The 18,216-nt window shown below is 36.8% G+C and overlaps 2 protein-coding genes across 8 annotated transcripts in view; one reads left to right on the forward strand and one right to left on the reverse strand.

The window, feature by feature from the left end:
- Positions 1-3,583: 3,583 nt before the first annotated feature.
- On the reverse strand, positions 3,584-10,133 carry TMEM126B (transmembrane protein 126B). Its single transcript, XM_032852951.1, has 5 exons — positions 9,958-10,133; positions 6,966-7,087; positions 5,557-5,750; positions 4,379-4,490; positions 3,584-3,915 (listed from the first exon to the last, which is right to left on the reverse strand). Exons 1-5 carry the CDS (start codon positions 10,036-10,038, stop codon positions 3,741-3,743), a joined length of 684 nt encoding a protein of 227 aa, XP_032708842.1. The 5' UTR covers positions 10,039-10,133; the 3' UTR covers positions 3,584-3,740.
- Positions 10,134-11,900: 1,767 nt separating this feature from the next.
- DLG2 (discs large MAGUK scaffold protein 2) overlaps positions 11,901-18,216 on the forward strand; it is a 1,980,468-nt gene continuing 1,974,152 nt past the window's right edge. For 3 of the 7 annotated variants that reach the window (XM_032852924.1, XM_032852925.1, XM_032852929.1), the window contains exon 1: positions 11,905-12,042. In XM_032852924.1, coding sequence (XP_032708815.1) covers positions 12,024-12,042 — 19 coding nt within the window. In that variant the 5' untranslated portion in view covers positions 11,905-12,023. Of the gene's footprint in view, positions 12,043-18,216 lie in introns of all 7 variants that reach the window. The other 4 variants (XM_032852928.1, XM_032852923.1, XM_032852927.1 and 1 more) reach the window with 4 other exon arrangements.

Consider the following 18,216-nt stretch of genomic DNA (forward strand, 5'->3'; position numbering starts at 1 on the left):
TGCAATACATACCCTCCTTAATACCCACAACCAGGCTCACCCATTCCCCCATCCCCCTCTCTTCCAAGATCCTCAGTTTGATTCTGAGTCCAGTCTCTCATGGTTCATCTCCCCATTCGATTTCCCCCAGTTTGCTTTTCCTTTCCTTCTCCTAATGTCCTCCATGTTATTCCTTACGTTCCACAAGTGACATCATATGATAATTGACTTTCTCTGCTTGACTTATTTCACTCAGCATAATCTCCTCAGTTCTGTCCATGTTGATAACAAAAGTTGGGTATTCATCCTTTCTGATGGAGGTGTAATATTCCGTTGTATATGTGAACCATATCTTTATCCATTTTGTCTGTTGAAGGGCATCTTGTCTCTTTCCATAGTTTGGCTATTGTGGTCATTGCTGCTATGAACATTGGGGTACATATGGCCCATATTTTCACTGTATCTGTATCTTTGAGGTAAATATCCAGTAGTGCAATTGCATGGTCATAGGGAAGCTCTATTTTTAATTTCTTAAGCAATCTCCACACTATTTTTCAAAGTGGCTGCACCAACTTGCATTCCCACCAACAGTATCTTAGTCATTGTTATATACCAATATAACAATGTAAAAAAACAATGTAAACACATTATATATTATATATATTATATAACAATGTAAAAAAACAATGTAAACACATTTATTGAGTACCACCTATAGCCAGTTATTGGATGGTATTGTTCCATGTACTTTAATCTTTGTAATCTCACTGCAAAGTGGTTATTAGTATATCTTGAGGAAACATAGACAGGTTAGATAACTTGCCCAATGTGTGATATACAATGTGTTTCATATACTAGGTCTTGAATCAATATTAGCAGAATAAGTGAATACATATTTATTCATATAAGAGATATCTTGTGGATTGTTTTTTTCTTTTGCTGTGCTTCTTCTTTCTAGTCTTTCCTAGAAAAATGCTAAAATCTCTAACTGCAGCTAGGGAAAGGACTGTGATCATTGGTATGATATCCCAGCAACAATAACAGTAGCAGCAGTAACACATGTAGACTTCCTGTGAGTTGGCCACTGTTTCAATTTATATATATTAACTCATTTAATCTCAACAACATGTAAAGTCAGTACAATCTTTATTCTTTATTTTATAGATGAGGAAATGGAGGTGCAGAGAGGTGAAATAGCTTGTTAAAAGTCATCCTGTTGGTAAGTAGTAAAACCGAGATTTGAACCTGAGAGATGAGCCCGGGCTGTACTTAACACCTCTGACCTATCTTGTCTTTAGATACTGCCTTTTACCTAGTGTCAACTTTGGGTTCAAGCCTGGATCAAGGTTTCCCTAATTTCCTCCTTCAGGCCTCTTACAGCCACTTTGGCAAGTTACTGCTTTCCAACACTGGAGGAAATTATCAGTAGACTTCCCAACTTTTTCTATTGTAGGAAAGGCAATGTGAAGTCATGGAGTAAGGTAACAATCTCCTCAGCTTTCAGGTGGCAGGGAAGGGAACATAAGTTAACCTCCCAGATTACTATCTCATCATATGAACAAATAAAACAAAGAATTTATAGAGCTTCTGCAAATCAAATGTGCCAAAGACATGAACAGAAATCTCAAAAAGGAAGCCAATATTTTTATTTAAAAATGAATCTTGGGGCGCCTGGATGGCTCAGTGGGTTAAAGCCTCTGCCTTCGGCTCCGGTCATGATCTCAGGGTCCTGGGATCGAGCCCCGCATTGGGCTCTCTGCTCAGCAGGGAGCCCGCTTCCTCCTATCTCTCTGCCTGCCTCTCTGCCTACTTGTATCTCTGTCAAATAAATAGATAAAATCTTAAAAAAAAAAAATCTTAACTAGATTTTTATTTTTTAATTTTTAGTTTTTACCTTGCGATTGGTAACCTTTAAAAAGATTGATGTGGCTAAATCCAGGGAACAACAGTGAAGATGTGAAGGGCATGAGGGGCATTAAGAAGGTAGTAGAATTGATGGACTATAGGTTCTGGTGAGCTCAAAGTAATGCTAGAGTTGTGGAAAGTGAATGAACAGGAAGAACAGGAGGTAGTGATCAGAAAATGAGATTTTAAAATTGAGAATGTAGAGAATTTGAACTTAATGATAACGACTAAGTCTAGAGCAACAGAGTCCAATAAAAATATATAAATCATATATGAAATATTTTAATGAGATATTTAAATTTTTTACATAGTTCTTCAAAACTTGTGTATTTTACACTTACAACACATCTTAACTTAAACTAGTCACATTTCAAATGCTCAGTTGCCACAAGTGGTCTAGTGACTATTATGTTGGATGGCGCAGTTCTAGAGTATGACCATGGGAGTTGAGTGGTTGGGTAGAGAGACCAGGGTGTTAGAAAGATCACCTATATGAATTCTGGAATCACCAAGAATGTTACTCAGGCACTAAAAAAACCATGTTAGACCTATACATGATGAGTTGGAAATACCTCCAAGACACTGAAGTGAAAATTAATTTGCAGTATACAAAAGAGTACTGCAAGGAAAGAGGCATGCTAACTTGATAGTGGTGCCCTCTGGAGAATAGGATGTGGGAGTGAAGGGGCACTTTCAAATCTTACTCTCTATATTTCTGGGTCAATTGAGTATGTTACATTGAGATGGTATTCATGTATCATCTTTGTATTAGAATTTTTTTAAAGAGTTGAAATATGAATACCATTGATCCAGTTATCGGTTTGACTTAGTTCCCCTTAGTCATTTGCCCTTTGCTCAGTTTTGTGAATTACTCTGAGAACACAAAGTTGGACACCTAACTAGTTAGTTTTATTTTTTTCATTAGCACTAAGGTATATCCCACTTTGTTATCTATGATGTCATAAAGCACCCTGGTAAGACTTCCATTTTGCTTTGTGTTGTTTGGGGCCTCAGACAACTGAATCTTATCTCAAGTTATACATGGTTAAGACAAGGAGAATGAACTGTGGGGCTCCATTCTGTGCCTTATTCATCAGACAGTGCTCATTTCCTGAACTAAGATAAAGGAATGTTCTCAAAGACTTAAAGTGCTGTAATGTCTTTCCTTAAATTTTGAGCTTCTTGAGGGTAGGGACTGAATCTTTGGATCCCTGATATCTATAATAATGCACAGCATAATAGGCACTCAGTAAAGTTCCTTTAACAGCACATTTGTTAATGATAAGAGGCTAGAAAGTATACAGAATAAGAGTGCAGGAGAGAGGAATGGGCTGTATGCTAATTTTTATGTTGCTTTCTTATGAACTGTCAACTACTCCTTCAAAATATAGGTCAAATGTCACTTTCTTCCCTTAGTTTTTACCACTACCCAAGTAGTTAAAAGCCATATCCTCTATGTGCCCACAGAATTATTTGTGTACTTCTCAAACCTTCTCTTGCTATGTGTTCACATTTTAAATTTCTCTTCTAATTATGAGTTCCTTCTGGGTTAAGGACCATTCCTTATTACATGTTACATGGTACCTGAGATATAAGGTACTTAAATGTCTCATGAATATATAAATGTGTAGAGCAGACCTTGATGTCTCAAACCCATTTCCACACACATTAAAGAAAGATGAAACTTACATTTAAATACTGAATTACTGAATATTTATTGAGTACACTGTATACCAGGCAAAGGAACAGAAACAAATTGTCCAGAGTTACTTTTAACTGCTTCAGCAATGCCGGAATCCTCATCATAAAAAACCCCATTGTGCTGATTTAGTATCCATTCACTCTTTGATTAATCTTCATGTACAGTTTTCTCGTCTACTTTCAAATCTTGCATAATGCTGTAGACCATTAAATATTCCAAAGGCCGTCTCTAAGACTAGAGGAATCATCATGGCTTTTATCTCTGTCTGACAAAGCAGCAGCCAGTAAAGTAAAACCCTTCCTTTTGGTGGCAATGGAACAGTATGATACCTAAAAAGGAAATATAATCAAGAACTTCTTTTGGATGTATTTTCTATGAAAAGTTCATTGATGGATTCAATGGTATTCATGGATAATTCCTATTCTATGGTCTTTTATATACATAGCAAAAAGGTTTAAAGCCAGCTATTTGAAATACCAAACTACGTTATAATTAAAGTGTGTCATTGGCAGCTAAAGAATAAGAAAAGTTTATGTACATTTAAAAAAAAAACGGGGGTGCCCGGGTGGCTCAGTCGTTAAGCATCTGCCTTGTGCTCAGGTCATAATCCCAGGATCCTGGGATCAAGACCCACATCAGGCTCCCTGCTTGGCGGGAGCCTGCTTCTCCCTCTTCCACTCCCCCTGCTTGTGTTCCCTCTCTCACTGTGTCTCTCTCTGTCAAATAAATAAATAAAATCTTAAAAAAAAATGGAGGAAGGAAGGAAGAAAAGGAACAAACAGACAGACTTACTTGACTGCAAGGCGTCCATTTTTAGAGAAAGCCAAACCACAGGGATATAAAACACCACATATTATGCTAATCAGTGAACTTCTCAGAACACAATTTTCCTGGCTTATATTGCCTGGAAAACAAAAGTAAATTTGGTTTCTTTTAAAAATTCAGGGTAAGAGTTATTAAGAGAGTCTTGTATCCTCACAGAGTAGTTACCTGTACTATCCTCAATCATAGTGAAACAACAGAAAGAGTATTAGAAATTCAGTCTAAGGCACATGATAGACTAAATGCACCATGTTTAAAAAAATGCTTTTATTATACTTAATATAAGGGGAGTTATCTCTTATATATATAATTGTTGCAGAAAGCAATTTCATAAGGAAAATATTAAACAAGTAGACCCAGACATCTGGATTCTAGGTTAATACATTTTTACTGCTATGTGTCAGGCATGTATTAATGATATAATGTTGCAAAAAAGAGACCCTTTAAGTGAGTCCACAAGGAAAGAAGGACTAGGACAAATATTTAAGTACATAATTTTTAATTGTGCACAATGCTTTGAACGTAAAATGAACAGAAAATTTATCTAGAAACCTACCCTACCCTGAGGGAATCAGAGATTTCCCTGGGAAAGAGATACTTGAGCAGGGACCTGATAAATAGGATTCAGAGGTTCCATCAATGACTAGTTATGAAACTTAAGGTAAGAGGAGGAGGCAGGAAATAACATTAGAAGCCCACAATAGGCTAGCTACCTCATTAGGCATTTAACATACAGTATTTTAATCATCACAACAGTCCTGGGAGGTAGGTATTGGTAGTTCTAATTTATAGAACGGAGTCTCAGATATTCAATGACTTGCGCATCGTCACAAAACTTAAGTAGGGGGAAGCAGAATCTGAAATCATGTGTGCAGTATGCTAAAATTTGCTTTTTCTCCAGTATGTTTTTTCTTAGCATACATGAACATGTCTTACCTTTGGTTGTGTATCTGTAAAGAGGACATGACACGTCATGCCCTGCCTAATCAGGAGGACTGTGGTGGGGATGAACTAGGATAATGTATGTGAAGGTACTTTTTAAGTGGCAAAGCAAGATACGAGCATTAGTGATCGTTATCAACAGTATATGTTAATGTCTAATTTTACTTAAACATAAACACATTATATATTAATGAATTTAAATTTACCCAAATACAAAGCATCCGTTACAAGGAGCTTATAAGTGACTACAGTAGACAAAAACGGAAGTGTAGTCAGTGATGCATACGTCTTCAAAGCATCATGTTTAACCTTGAAGCAATGTCTGAAAATGAAGTTGGCCATTATTCCAGAGAAACTAGCTGCTGTTCCAAGGAACGCTGTGCCATATATATTTAAAGTCCTATAGGAAAAACAAAGAGAAAAATTACATTCAACATAATATTCTCTTAATGGAGATATCCTTTCCTGGGTAGTGATTTATTATTATGTATTTACTCAACATCAAATATTTCTTCAACACTTACTATGCAAAAGACATCTTCTATGTGTTGAGGATGGGGCAGTGAGTAAAGAAAAATAATCCCCCCTCTCATGGAATTTGCATTCTAATGAGAGGATAGAAACCTCTTTCTGAAATCACTTGGAATGGTTCTAAAATGGAACTCTTCTAAGAGATAAAATTTTGGCCACAAATAAAAATGAGTATGTTCCAATATAGCCAAATTTATGAGATACCTAAGAATACTGCTTTTGCTACTAAAAAAATTAATTTGCTTAAGTCAAAGTTGTTTACATTTGGTTAGGCCCTCTAACAAATAACTATTTCTTAATTAGTGCAAATATATTTAAAATAATTTGTCTAGGATATACAAAGAGATTTGACAAATCTAGTTTTATTGATTCTCATACCTAAATTCAAAATGTCTGAGGTCTAAGATTAATGTCCTTTTATTTTATTCTTGAGCTCTGTTAATCTAAGTTGAAATGGTAATATGAAACTATACGTACATCATGGACTCTGTATTTCTTTTTGAATTCAGCACTGCGCTAAGTTAATCAATTCTAAACTGAATGTAATTACAATTAAATATCAATTAAATATAAGTAGCTCCCAAAATGGTGTTCTCCTAATTGTTTTTTTTTTTTTTTAAAGATTTTATTTATTTATTTGACAGATAGAGGTCACAAGTAGGCAGAGAGGCAGGCAGAGAGAGAGAGAGGAGGAAACAGGCTCTCCGCGGAGCAGAGAGCCTGATGTGGGGCTCGACCCCAGGACCCTGAGATCATGACCTGAGCCGAAGGCCGAGGCTTAACCCACTGAGCCACCCAGGCGCCCCTCATAATTGCTTTTAATTTAAAAATGTTTACTGTATAAATAACATTTCAACAATAGTTTTGGACATTTTCTTTTTTAAGAAGCAAAAGAAATTATCCACAGTCCCAATATTCCAACAAACTACTATTTTCATCTGTGTATTTTTTCCCTCAAGTTTTTTCATAAACTCTTTATAACCAACTCAATAAAGTTAATAGGATCTTAGATACTCAGAAACAATGGCAATATAGAAGATGTGCAAATAAAGTTAGAGACTTTCAGTCTGGGTATGTCTCTTACTTTTCTTTTCTAAGATATTCAATTTTCTTTTCTATGATTTCGATGATCATTGGTCTTCTGAGTTTTGCATCTTCGAGAGAAAGACTGGGCTGACCATGTGTGTATGTTGCCATTCTGATGTCCTGGAAAACACAAAATTTCAGAACCATAATAGCTAATGATATTAATAATAAATCTTATAAATTTTAGGTTCAGATTAAAAACGATTTAGATCCTAGTAAAATTGTCATCTGCTTTCACAAACTTTGTCAATGATTCAATCAATATTTAGTAGCTCATATTACCTGCTAGATAATGACTTTTCGTGAAATTGGTAGAATACTGATCATCTCTATTTTTACACTTTTATAGATGAGAAAAATAAGGTTCAGAAAGGTTGACTTGCCTTAGGACCTAGTGTAGAAGGATAACTTACTGAGATACTGAATTTTTGTTGTTCTTACAGTTTTCCCCAAAGGTAGACAAGCTTTGTATTCTTGCTCTAGCTTTTTCAGAGCTAGAAGGAAACAAGAGCACTTGTTAACAACTGTCTCATGAAAGCCTGAGATAATTTTGGAGAGTTTGCTGAGTTTCCTGGAGAAGGAGGAGAGCAGGGATTGCCTCGCTTAGTGAGAGAGAACATTAGAGAGAGGGACACTCTTTCAGGCTAGGAAGAGGTAATGCTTATGGATACCCTGGATTACATAAATTATATATCCAGCTCCCTAGGAGCACCTGCAGCAGAAGCACAGCCTTTGCTGGAAACTATATGTAGTGCACCAGGGAACCTGGACCCATGGCACTGGGCTCCAGTGTGGGAAGGTTCCTATATCCCAAGTGTGATGTCTGAATAGACAGTTGCTAATGTCAAGGGACCACGACAGTTTATACAGCAGCACCTTAAAAGAAAGTAAAAAACAGTGATAAAGAAAACAAAACAAAATTGGATCTTAAGAAAGGATCCTTTCTGAATCTTTTGCTCTGGGTAAGACTCTTGCGTCTCTGTGAAAACTCTTAACAATAACATTTGTTAAATCTTTTGCCATGCTAGCATTATGGGAGTCCAGATTAGCCAACAAATAGATTAAAAAAATTATGGCCCTTCACAGTTTATACTGACCTCCACTTTAACATTTATAATAAGGGCACAGACTAGATCTTAAATTTCAAGAGTCCTGGGCAAAAGAATTAGAGTGGAATAAGCATAATGAACTCAGAAGATAATAAATCAGTGATTCTCAACCTTTAGTTTGCACCAGAATCACATGCGGGGTTTATTTGAAATGCAGTTTTGTGAGCTCCCTCCTGATATCTGGATTCAATAGGAGTAGGATGAAGTCTAGAAATCTGCATTTTAATAAACTAAGTGATTCTGACACTGGTAATTAGTGGACACACACTGTAATTGTTAAACATCACCGTAATACTCATTTGTTGAATAACTGATATGTACCAATCTTAACCCTAACTAATGAAAGGTTAAGTCATCCATGAAATCAACATTCTGAAGGTATGGGCTCCTTTAACTTTCATACATTATTAATAAATGAGTAGTAATGGACAAGCTTCTTGCCCTGCATCATTGTAGAAATGGACTCCGGCTAGTACTATTTTTTTCTTTTAAAATATCTGAGGGGACAGGTAAAAAATGATAAATTATAATTTCTTATGGATTAGGTTTAATCTTCTGGCTCTTTTGGACATCTAAATGGAAAACGGAAGATATAGTAGTATCTAAGGGAGACTCTATATCTAATCCATCTAATATACTATGAAGGCAGATATCAGTAACATGATAATTTATCACATGTTTATTTAAAATAAATGTTTATTTTGCTGTCATCCAATTCCTTTAATTCCCTTATTTCCCACAAAGAAAACTCTAAGGCAATGCTGTGTACCAACCTTATACCTGTCTACACTATCAATACAGAGGGAACCCAGACACTCAGTATTATGATTCTAAAACACTGAAACAGGACAAATGCTTACTGAGTGCAAACATTAATCTTGCACCTAGTCTTTGGAAAGCACTGTTACTAAAGCAGAGAAAGAGAGTAGTAATTTTTTGATAGACTTTTTTAACAAGTACTGAAATGTAAAGACTTTGTGATAACTGAGTTTTTTAAATTTTAATTTTTTTCAAAATTTTTATTTAAATTCCAGTTAGTTAACACAGAGTCTAACATTGATTTCAGAAAAATTTAGTGATCCATCAGTTACATTTAACATTCTATGCTCATCATAGGAAGTGCCCTCCTTAATACTCATTACTTATTTAGCCCATTTCCCACCCACCTCCCTCCATCAATTATAACAAGCATTTTATCTAAAAATTGACTTATCCAAGGCCACTCAACTGGTCACCACGATTATCCCAGTAAGAGTGTATGTATTCAAGTTTATAGTCTGCAAAGTAGTTTTGTACTGCTTTTATGTGTATTATTTTACCTGGCTTTTCAGAATTTTATTTAATATCCATCATTTACACAGCAGCTGGTATCTGAAAGACCTAGGATAATTAAGATGCAGTTGTGTCCTCTGGAATCCATAACCCGACCGAGGTCAGGACAAAAAGGTAGGTTAATTTAAAAGCAGAATTAGTGTGCCATAAAAATGAAACCAAACCAAACAAAAAACATGAGAAAAGCCTTAACCTAGCCAGGAGAAGTGTGGGAAGGTTTCCCAGAGTAGTGACGTTTAAAGGAATATCTGAAAGAGAGTTTGGTAGGGGTGGGGTAAGGTGTGGAAGAAACTACACGGGAGTATTTCAAGTTGAAAGCCAGCGAAAGGCCTGGAGACAAGAGAAAAGAAACTGCAAGCAATCGGGACTAGACTTTCAATCTCCTATTTTCTCTCCGCCTCCTTCCATAACAACTGGGGGCTTCACTGAGTCCCGCATGGGCTTAGAGGCTGTTCTCTTTCGGTTTTAAAATTCCATCATTTCAGAAGAGCCCGTTAATATACTGAGGCTGTAGAAATCACGACTCATACGGCCCGGGTTTCCGCCTACCTTGGGCGCTTCCTCGGCTCTCACCGGCACCACACCTGCTTCCTTCAGGTCAGCCCCAGCCTCACTCCCGAGCGCCGCCATTTTGGTGGCTCACATGACTAGCGGTGGGCGGGGACCCAGGACGCCCGGAGCGGGAAGTGGTGCCGGCTCACGCCTCTAGCCTGCAGCCCCGGCCCTCCCCAGTCCAGTCAAAAGCCGCGCCCTCCATCCCGGCTGTGATAGGGCGTGGCGTCCAGAAATGAGGGCCGCTCATTGGCTTCGAGGAGGTCCAGACGGCCGTGGGCCCGCCTTCTTGCCAGCCCTACATTCCCTAACCCTGCTATTTGTTAACCTAGCTCCCTCTTCACTCATGCTGAGGGCGTGCGTGGGGCGGTCCGAGCGCAGGGATGTTGCTGCGCGCTTTCCTCTCTTCTGGGCACCTCGGTTAGCTGGAGCCGACCTGCCGGCCCAGTCACTCTTTGAAGGAGTTCTCCCCTTTGGCCTGGTTCGTGTGTTAAGGCTTCGGCTTCCCGGGCACCGCCTCCCTTGAGCCCCCAACCGCCCGCCAGAGCAGCCCCGAGTACCTCCTCCCCCCGCAGCGGTCTGACTCCTCTCCCAGTCTCTAGTTCCCTCGTATTCCATCCTTTCGCCCCGCTTGGAAGGGGACCAGAGAGAAAATTCCCCCCACTTCCCAAGAAGAGCCCTTTGCCAGCCGATATTTCGAGGTGGGAGCGCTGCGAGGAGGCCTGGCGCCCTTTTGTGCACGTTCAGTGCCCAGCAGTATCTCCCAGACCAGCAACCCCCGACCCTCCAGTCTCCATGTCTTAGAGAAGCCAAATTCGAGAGTTATATAATTTCTAGTGCTGCTGTTTCTCCTGCCTGAGGAAACACTTCATCGCGTGGAGGGTGCAGGACATTTCTGTGCACTTCTATATAAGAACGGGGTGTGGGCAGGGGTGGCCAGCGGTAGCAGAGAGATTTCTTGTCTTTTCTGCAAAAGGAAGGTGGGTAGTTTGGAGAGAGATTGAGAGAAAGGGTGGATGTGGAAGCCAAGCAGCAGAACTCTCATTTAGGAAATCGCGAACCGTTTGCACAGCTTGTGCTCACATGCCTAATACTACTACATCGTCTCAGAAAACACCTTTGGGGGAAGGTTTGACTTCTCTTGAACAGTCTCGGTGTTTTTCCTCGCCGGCTAGGGAGCTGCTCGGATGCGAAGAGATGGCATGATGTGAATGACTCCAGTGTGAAGAAATCTGCTTCGCCAACTCATCCTGCATCAAGTGCCCATTGAGTAGCACTGTCACTTTAATGTCTCCATGCCAAGGGATTGCTTTCCTTCTTTTCAATCCTCTCGGTTAATACATGGGAGGATCAGAATCAGAGGGGCATTAAGGATTAAGCCCGAGGGGCTTGGAGAGCACAGAAGAAAAAAATGAAAGTGACAAGCTGGATCCTGTCTTACTGAGGGGGTGAGATCTGGAACTTCTGGTCCAGTAAATAAAAAGGGGCCTTTCAGTCAGTCTGTGTTCTGCCCCAGAAAATTGTTCAAACTCACCCACCTTTCTAGAGACCAGAGGCAAAAAGGTTTTTAAAAGTATTTTTTGTTGTTGTTGTTGGGGAGGGGGTTACATTTTTCTTTAAAGAATTGAGGATCTTTATCATCAACCAGTTCATCTTTGAATTTGATCATGTATGGAGTAATGAGACAGCTGTGTAAATTTGGTTTGTGCCTTAATTGAGTTAGTCACTGAATTCCAAAAATGTTGATGTCTGAAGAGGAGTTTTAATAACATTTTCTATGCTTACAGTAATTTTCTCAGTTTTTTTTAACAGAATAAATATTTTATAAAAATTGAAAAACTCAAGGTTATTTTTCTCTGAACTCTGTGGGCAGTGTCAAAAGTTTAATTGTGGAAAAAAACACATAATTTTTTCCTCTATCTGGAAGAGAAGACAGCCTGGATTTCAAAATTGAGCAGTGAAGTGGTTTGCAACAGTTACCTGGCTCTTGGCCTCAATCCAGCTGATTCAAGTTGAGACCTGAAAAGAGATCTTGGATCCTGTGGCAGTGGAAAGACCCAAGAATGCCAGTCAAGAAGAAAGGTGGGCTATGAGGCTTCCTATGTAATATATGTTTCCCCCTTTTCTTGGTTCTGGTGTTTGCTATTTAAACTGTATAACTGAGTAAAATTTTGCTTGGGTTTTGGGAAATACTTATTGTCATACTGTCTTTTCTGTGGTACTCATTCAGTAATATTTTGCTAAAGTATGATGAAGTAAGACTATAGTATTTAATTATAGACATTGTGATTTCATAACTCAGGTTGTCTAAATTACTGTTTATAATCAGCATAGATTTGACACCATAGATTTGAGCTTTTGTTTAGCTTGTTTTCTTAGCTTGTCAACGGATACTTTTGACCAGACTTTAAAAATGAAACTTGTACAGTGGAGCTCTTCCTCATGGACTTAATATTTACTTATTTAAAGGTTTTATTTATTTATTTGAGATGGTGAGAAGAGAGCATGAGCGAGGGCGGTGGGGCAGAGGGAGAGGGAGAAGCAGACTCCCTGCTGAGCAAGGAGCCCAAGGACATGGGGCCTGATCCCAGAACTCTAGAATCATGACCTGAGCTGAAGGCAGACACCTAACTGACTGAGATGCTCAGGCACCCTGGACTTAATATTTATCAGGTGAATCACATAGTTGTAAAAGATAACAAAGTTGTACTGAACACAGTTACAGATTTGCTAATCATTTGATTAGAAATAAATTTCATATTTGGGTTTGCTCTAGGGTGAATATTCACTTTTGTGATAAAGCACAACTGGCAAGCTGCTGTGCTTTTCCAAATACATGCATTCATCTAATAACACCTTTGGCGAGTTTCCCAAGTCAGGTAAACCCCTGATTCCCTCCCCTCTCCCCAGAATTGATCAAGATCCAGTAGCTTTCTAAAGTATAGTTTGTTACAGGTTGGACCATGGAATTCACTTTAACCTAGATCTATCCCAGGTTAACTTTGGGATCCTAATGAAACCAGTTTTGTTTTTTTTCTTGTTTCTGTTTTTTTTTTTTTTTTTTCCTGACATGGTGTGGAAAATCAGACCAACTATAAAGACTTTTCTTAAGAGTTTTGAATGAAAATTTTTTCACAGTTATAGGAGTTTGCTACAAACTGAAACTAAAGTTCAGGGTAAATGTTTAAGGGCAACCTGGCTCTGCATGATGTTTACTCCTTCTACCTGTGGATTTGGAAAGTGCATTGAGGAAACTTATTATCAGTGAGATGCTTTATCCAACAGGTTTCTGTAGAGATGGACAGTGATATATATAAAACCTCAGAAACACATAGAAATGTTCCTTTGTACACTGGATTTGAGACTGGGATTGTTTCCTTCTCTTGCTCTCTCCTGTAATATCACTGAGATAAATAAACTCTGTCAGATTTTGGAGCCATACCTGTCTAGACCTGACACAGGTGGTTTATCTGGATCAAGAATGGTTTTGGCAATATAGCCAATAAATGGCATGGCTCTTACACTTACTTACCATGTGTTTTTATTCTCTCTACCACTTATTGTTCTCTGGATGTTGTCCCTTCTGGACTGCCTTATTTTAGATTAATAATTGAATTTAAACACATTGTGTATGTGTGTATGTAGCAGGGAGAGAAGACGAGGAGGAGAGAGAAAGGAGAGAGGCGGGGAGAGAATTGGAAAAAAAGTTACCTGGGAAAGAGGTGGAGGATGAGCAATTGATGTTCTAGGTATCACTTAACTAAGCAGGTGTCTTTTTTTTTAATGAAGTCTTTAAAAATATTATTGAAGTAAAATTGATAACACGATGTTACATTAGTTTCAGGTTCACAACATAGTGACTGGACAAGTCTATACATTATGCTATGTTCACAAGTGTGGCTACTATCAGTCACTGTACAAAGCTATTATAATACCATTGACTATATTCCCTGTGCTGTACCTTTTTCCCTTGTGACTTCCTCATTCCATAGCTGGAAGCCTGTACCTCCTACTCACTATTTACCTATTTTGTCCATTGTCCCTACCCCCCGACCTGTCTGGCAACCATCAGTTTGTTCTCTGTATTTATGGGTCTCTTTCTGTTTTTTGTTTGTTCATTCAGTTGTTTTGTTTTTAAGATTCCACGTATTAGTGAAATCATACGGTATTTGTCTTTTTCTCTGACTTATTCACTTAGCATAGTACTCTCTAAATCCATTCATGTTGTCACAGATGGCAAGATTTCATTCTTTTTATGGCTGCATAGTATTCTAGTTTGTGCGTGCATGTGTGTGTGTGTCTGTATACTATATCTTCTCCATCCATTCATGTACTGATGAATACTTGGGTTGCTTCCATATCTTGGGTAAATAAATAATGCTGCAATAAACATAGGAGTGCATATATCTTTTTGAATTAGTGTTTTTGTTTCCCTTGAGTACACACCTAGTAGTGGAATTCCTGGATCATATAGTATTTCTATTTTTAATATTTTGAGGAACCTCCATAATGTTTTCCATAGTGACTGCACCTGTTTGCATTCCTACCAACAGTAAGCAGGTTGATCTTAAGGTTTCTAGCCCTAATAGGCTGAGTTTCTTAAAACGTTCCTACCCTTGAAGGATGTTTTAAAAATTGCAGTGACATGATTGAAAATTATAAATTATGAGAAATAATTTAATGTTTATTTCCTTCCGTATTTCTTCCTTCTTTCCTCCCTCTTTTTCCCTTCCCTCTCGCTTCTTCCATCCCTTCCTTCTTTAATAATGGATTGATGGTAATGGTCAACTTTTTAAAGGAATCAACAAGTTCTAATTAGCAAGGCAAGTATATATTTGGGTTATGCTAAAATCTATGCATTATGTAATTTGTGAACTGATCTACTTAGAAAAACAATTTATGTTGTTTTTAATCTTTTAAAACTACTTAGCATCAAGATATATATTTTTGAATCTTATAGTAAATTAGCCAAATAAATTATGACATATGCATTATATTTTTAATTGGCTAAGCTTACTATTTATATTACATATAAAATATAAATAAAACAAAAATTTTAAAAAATTTTTTCTTCAGAGATTAGTGTCTTTTGTAATCTTGAATCATTTTTTTTTCTTCATTGTTATATGGGGTAGATATGATGAAAGAACTAAATTAAATGTAATTTTAACAGTAGCTATCCATTTGAACCAAGTGTTTTTTCATTGCTGAATATATTCTTATTAAAACATAAATTTTCATAAGATATTCATCTGGTTTTTATTTTATACGTTACTGTAAAAGTAGAGAGGAGACTGGTCTGGGTAGCAACATACAACCGTGGTGGGAAGTGAGAATGGGTGTGACATCTTACTAAGTCCATTTTTAGGTTCTTTCCTTGAACTAGGTCTTAGATAAGCTGAAACCCTCATATTCACTGCTTTTTTGGTTTAAGACATTATTTCCTATCTCTCCTACTCCATTCTCCATGTTTTTATAGATTTCAGGGTTTTTTGTTTGTTTTTTGTTTTTTTAAAGATTCTTCATTTCTTCATTAGAGATTTTTTCCCCCAACAGTTGCTTTTCATTCAGGATTCTCTTATCTATTGTAATATCTTGATTTGCTCCCACCTGAACCTTTAGGACATCTTTGACCTATCTGTGAGAATTCAGGGCCAATACAAGATATATTGTATTAGCATTGTCTCGCATGGATCATGGAGTATCAGATGGGGCTAATTTGACAACACTCGTTGAATTGCTCCAATCTGATTTCATGTTGGATTAGTGTAAGAAATAAAAGTTAATGATAGATGAGTCCCTCTCGATGTTTTCAGTAGGAAATTGCTATTTTAATGATAAAATACACTTCAACAGAATTTTCTTAGTATATTGCAGTTTTTTTCTGTGTAATATCATTAAATGTGGGTAAGAAATCTTGCTTTTAATACATTGAGGTTGATGTTCACTTCATTTCTGTGTTTAAAAACCCGTCTTATTAACTATCCTCTAGCTTCTTTTAAAGTCATATAGAAGTCTGTCTGATGTTTTTAATTTATATAACACTTTATTTCCTTTAAATTCTTTTTATAGCTATTTTCAGTAATGTAATAGAGTATGTATAAACTTACTTTTATCAAGTACCTAAAGTTAAATACTATCATTTTCATAATCATATGTTTTGACATTGTTCTTTTTAAAGGAAGCCAAAGAGTGTTGTGTAATTAGAATTCTAAGACTTGATATTGCCATGTATCTCACCGGAATCCTTGAAATTGAGATTATTGTTTACTGAGTTCACAGTCTTTCCTTTTGGTTGACCATACTTTTTAAAAAGTGACAGTTTTTTCTTCTTTTTTTTCTTCCTCTCTTAAAACTCTCTTGTTCATTCTTTCCTCTTTCGAAGTTTTCTTTCATTATCTGTTTCTTGTACTTTGTGGCTTAATTTCTTTTTTATAGTATCTTAGTAATTTATATTTACCTTTTGTTATCTGGATACATTCTCGTCACAGCTCTAGCTGTACTTAAATTCCTAGAGTATTTTTTTTTTTCCAGTTTCTTTAAAGGGGAAAATGTGTGCCTGAATTACTGTACCTGAGTGGCTATTTTATTTCTTTTGCAGCATATATTTTACTAAATTTGTTTGAACTTTCATATTTGCCATACCAGTATTACCTCTAGACACATTTTCCATTTCACAAAACTTTGTGTTTTTTTCTAGCCAATAAAACTCAGAAGAGTTAAGAACTGAATCTTCCCGGAGAGGGATAGGAAAAAATAGTTTTCAAACTTTTCCAATTTCTGTAAGTTAAAGTAAAGTATATAATTTACTAAAGATTTTGTTAGATTTAAAAATCCCTCAAAAGGGTCATATTGACCTTGGTTATGAGAGTTATTGGAAACCATGACACTACAGACTCTTGATGTTGGAAAATACTCATCAATCCAGGATGCATAAAGAGAAAGCAATCTGGAGGGAGAAACAGCAGAATACTTTTTATATTCCATGACTGATTAAGAGTATACTGTGAAGCAAACAATAGACATGGTATTAAAATTATCTGTTAATTGAATTTATTTTACAAATCTTATGTTTTGGGAAAGTGTAAAAATGATAAGCTAATGATACCACAAAATATTTGAACTGTTAGGTTTTGGGAAACTGCCCGAGTGTTCCATATATTGTAGAATATTTTCTCTCTCCTTTAGGCCTATCCTTGGTTACTTCTTGAATAGAAGAGTCTAGTCAGTGGGAAGATGTACACAAGATACTGAATTTTTAAAACATGGACTTAAGTCTTTTACTTCAAGCATGCCTTTGATCAGCCAATCAATCAATTGCTCATTTATTTTATTTTACTTTTTCAGTGTTCCAAGATTCATTGTTTATGCAATTGTTCACTCTTTTATAACAATATATTCACTAAACTACAAGAATGTCCTATATTCTTAATTATATACTCTCATTATATGCTTGCATTAAAATTTACTGTATAATCATTTTAGTGATTATGAAATATTTTTTACTATGAGCATAAGATGTATAAACTCTTTTTTTTTTTTTAACTAGTGGAGGAGGACCTCTTCTCCAGCTAGAATTCTTGCTCAGGAATTTGTATCCGTCAAGGCACGAGGACTCTGTATCCTCAATGTAGGTTGCTTTGTCAGCAAAGGGTCATGAGTTTTACCCGGTCTCTTCTATCCAGTCAGTCATTCTGAATTCCAAGTAGTAAGCTTTCTGCATAGGTTCAGTTTTTAATAAGTTTCTCAAAGCTATTTCAAGAATTATGGCCAAACCACCTATATTATGAAACAGTTCTCCTGACCTGATTTGTTTTAGAACTTAAGACCAAGAGGAATGATGTACTATAAAGTAGAAAGTCCTAAGAAAATGAAATAAGCTAAAACTTTCAAAGATTATGGGTAAGTATGGCAAGATTATGTATCCTATTTCTTCGGATGACATTATTTTACTAGCCACTGAGGCCCTAACTCTATTAGATAAGATTTTGAAGTTTCTGTAGGGGGCCTATCATTTTGGAGAGCTGTGACATCTTTATCATCTACAGTGTGTTAAGACTTGGAATAAATCATTAAGTTCTGTTCTATTTAAAATCCCGTATAGGTAAGCAACCACAAATTCTTTTAAAAGCTAAGTGTGTATGTATTTAAGGCAATAGCTTTTCTTCCATTTTTTATTCTATCATTTATCCACTCACTCAGATTTACTGAGTGCCTGCAATATACCAGACACTGTGCTAGGTGTGTTTTTTCCAG

Source organism: Lontra canadensis, unplaced genomic scaffold (genome assembly GCF_010015895.1).
Source record: "Lontra canadensis isolate GAN:19392208 unplaced genomic scaffold, GSC_riverotter_1.0 scaffold7, whole genome shotgun sequence".
In the NCBI taxonomy this organism is placed as follows: Eukaryota; Metazoa; Chordata; class Mammalia; order Carnivora; family Mustelidae; genus Lontra; species Lontra canadensis.

Excerpts from the sequence above, each read along its gene's own strand:
- TMEM126B (XM_032852951.1), bottom strand. The coding sequence starts at position 10,038 with ATGGCGGCGCTCGGGAGTGAGGCTGGGGCTGACCTGAAGGAAGCAGGT. Across the intron at positions 7,088-9,957 it reads GAGCCGAGGAAGCGCCCAAG|GACATCAGAATGGCAACATA; the intron begins GTAGGCGGAAAC and ends TGTGTTTTCCAG. Across the intron at positions 3,916-4,378 it reads AATGGACGCCTTGCAGTCAA|GTATCATACTGTTCCATTGC; the intron begins GTAAGTCTGTCT and ends TTTCCTTTTTAG.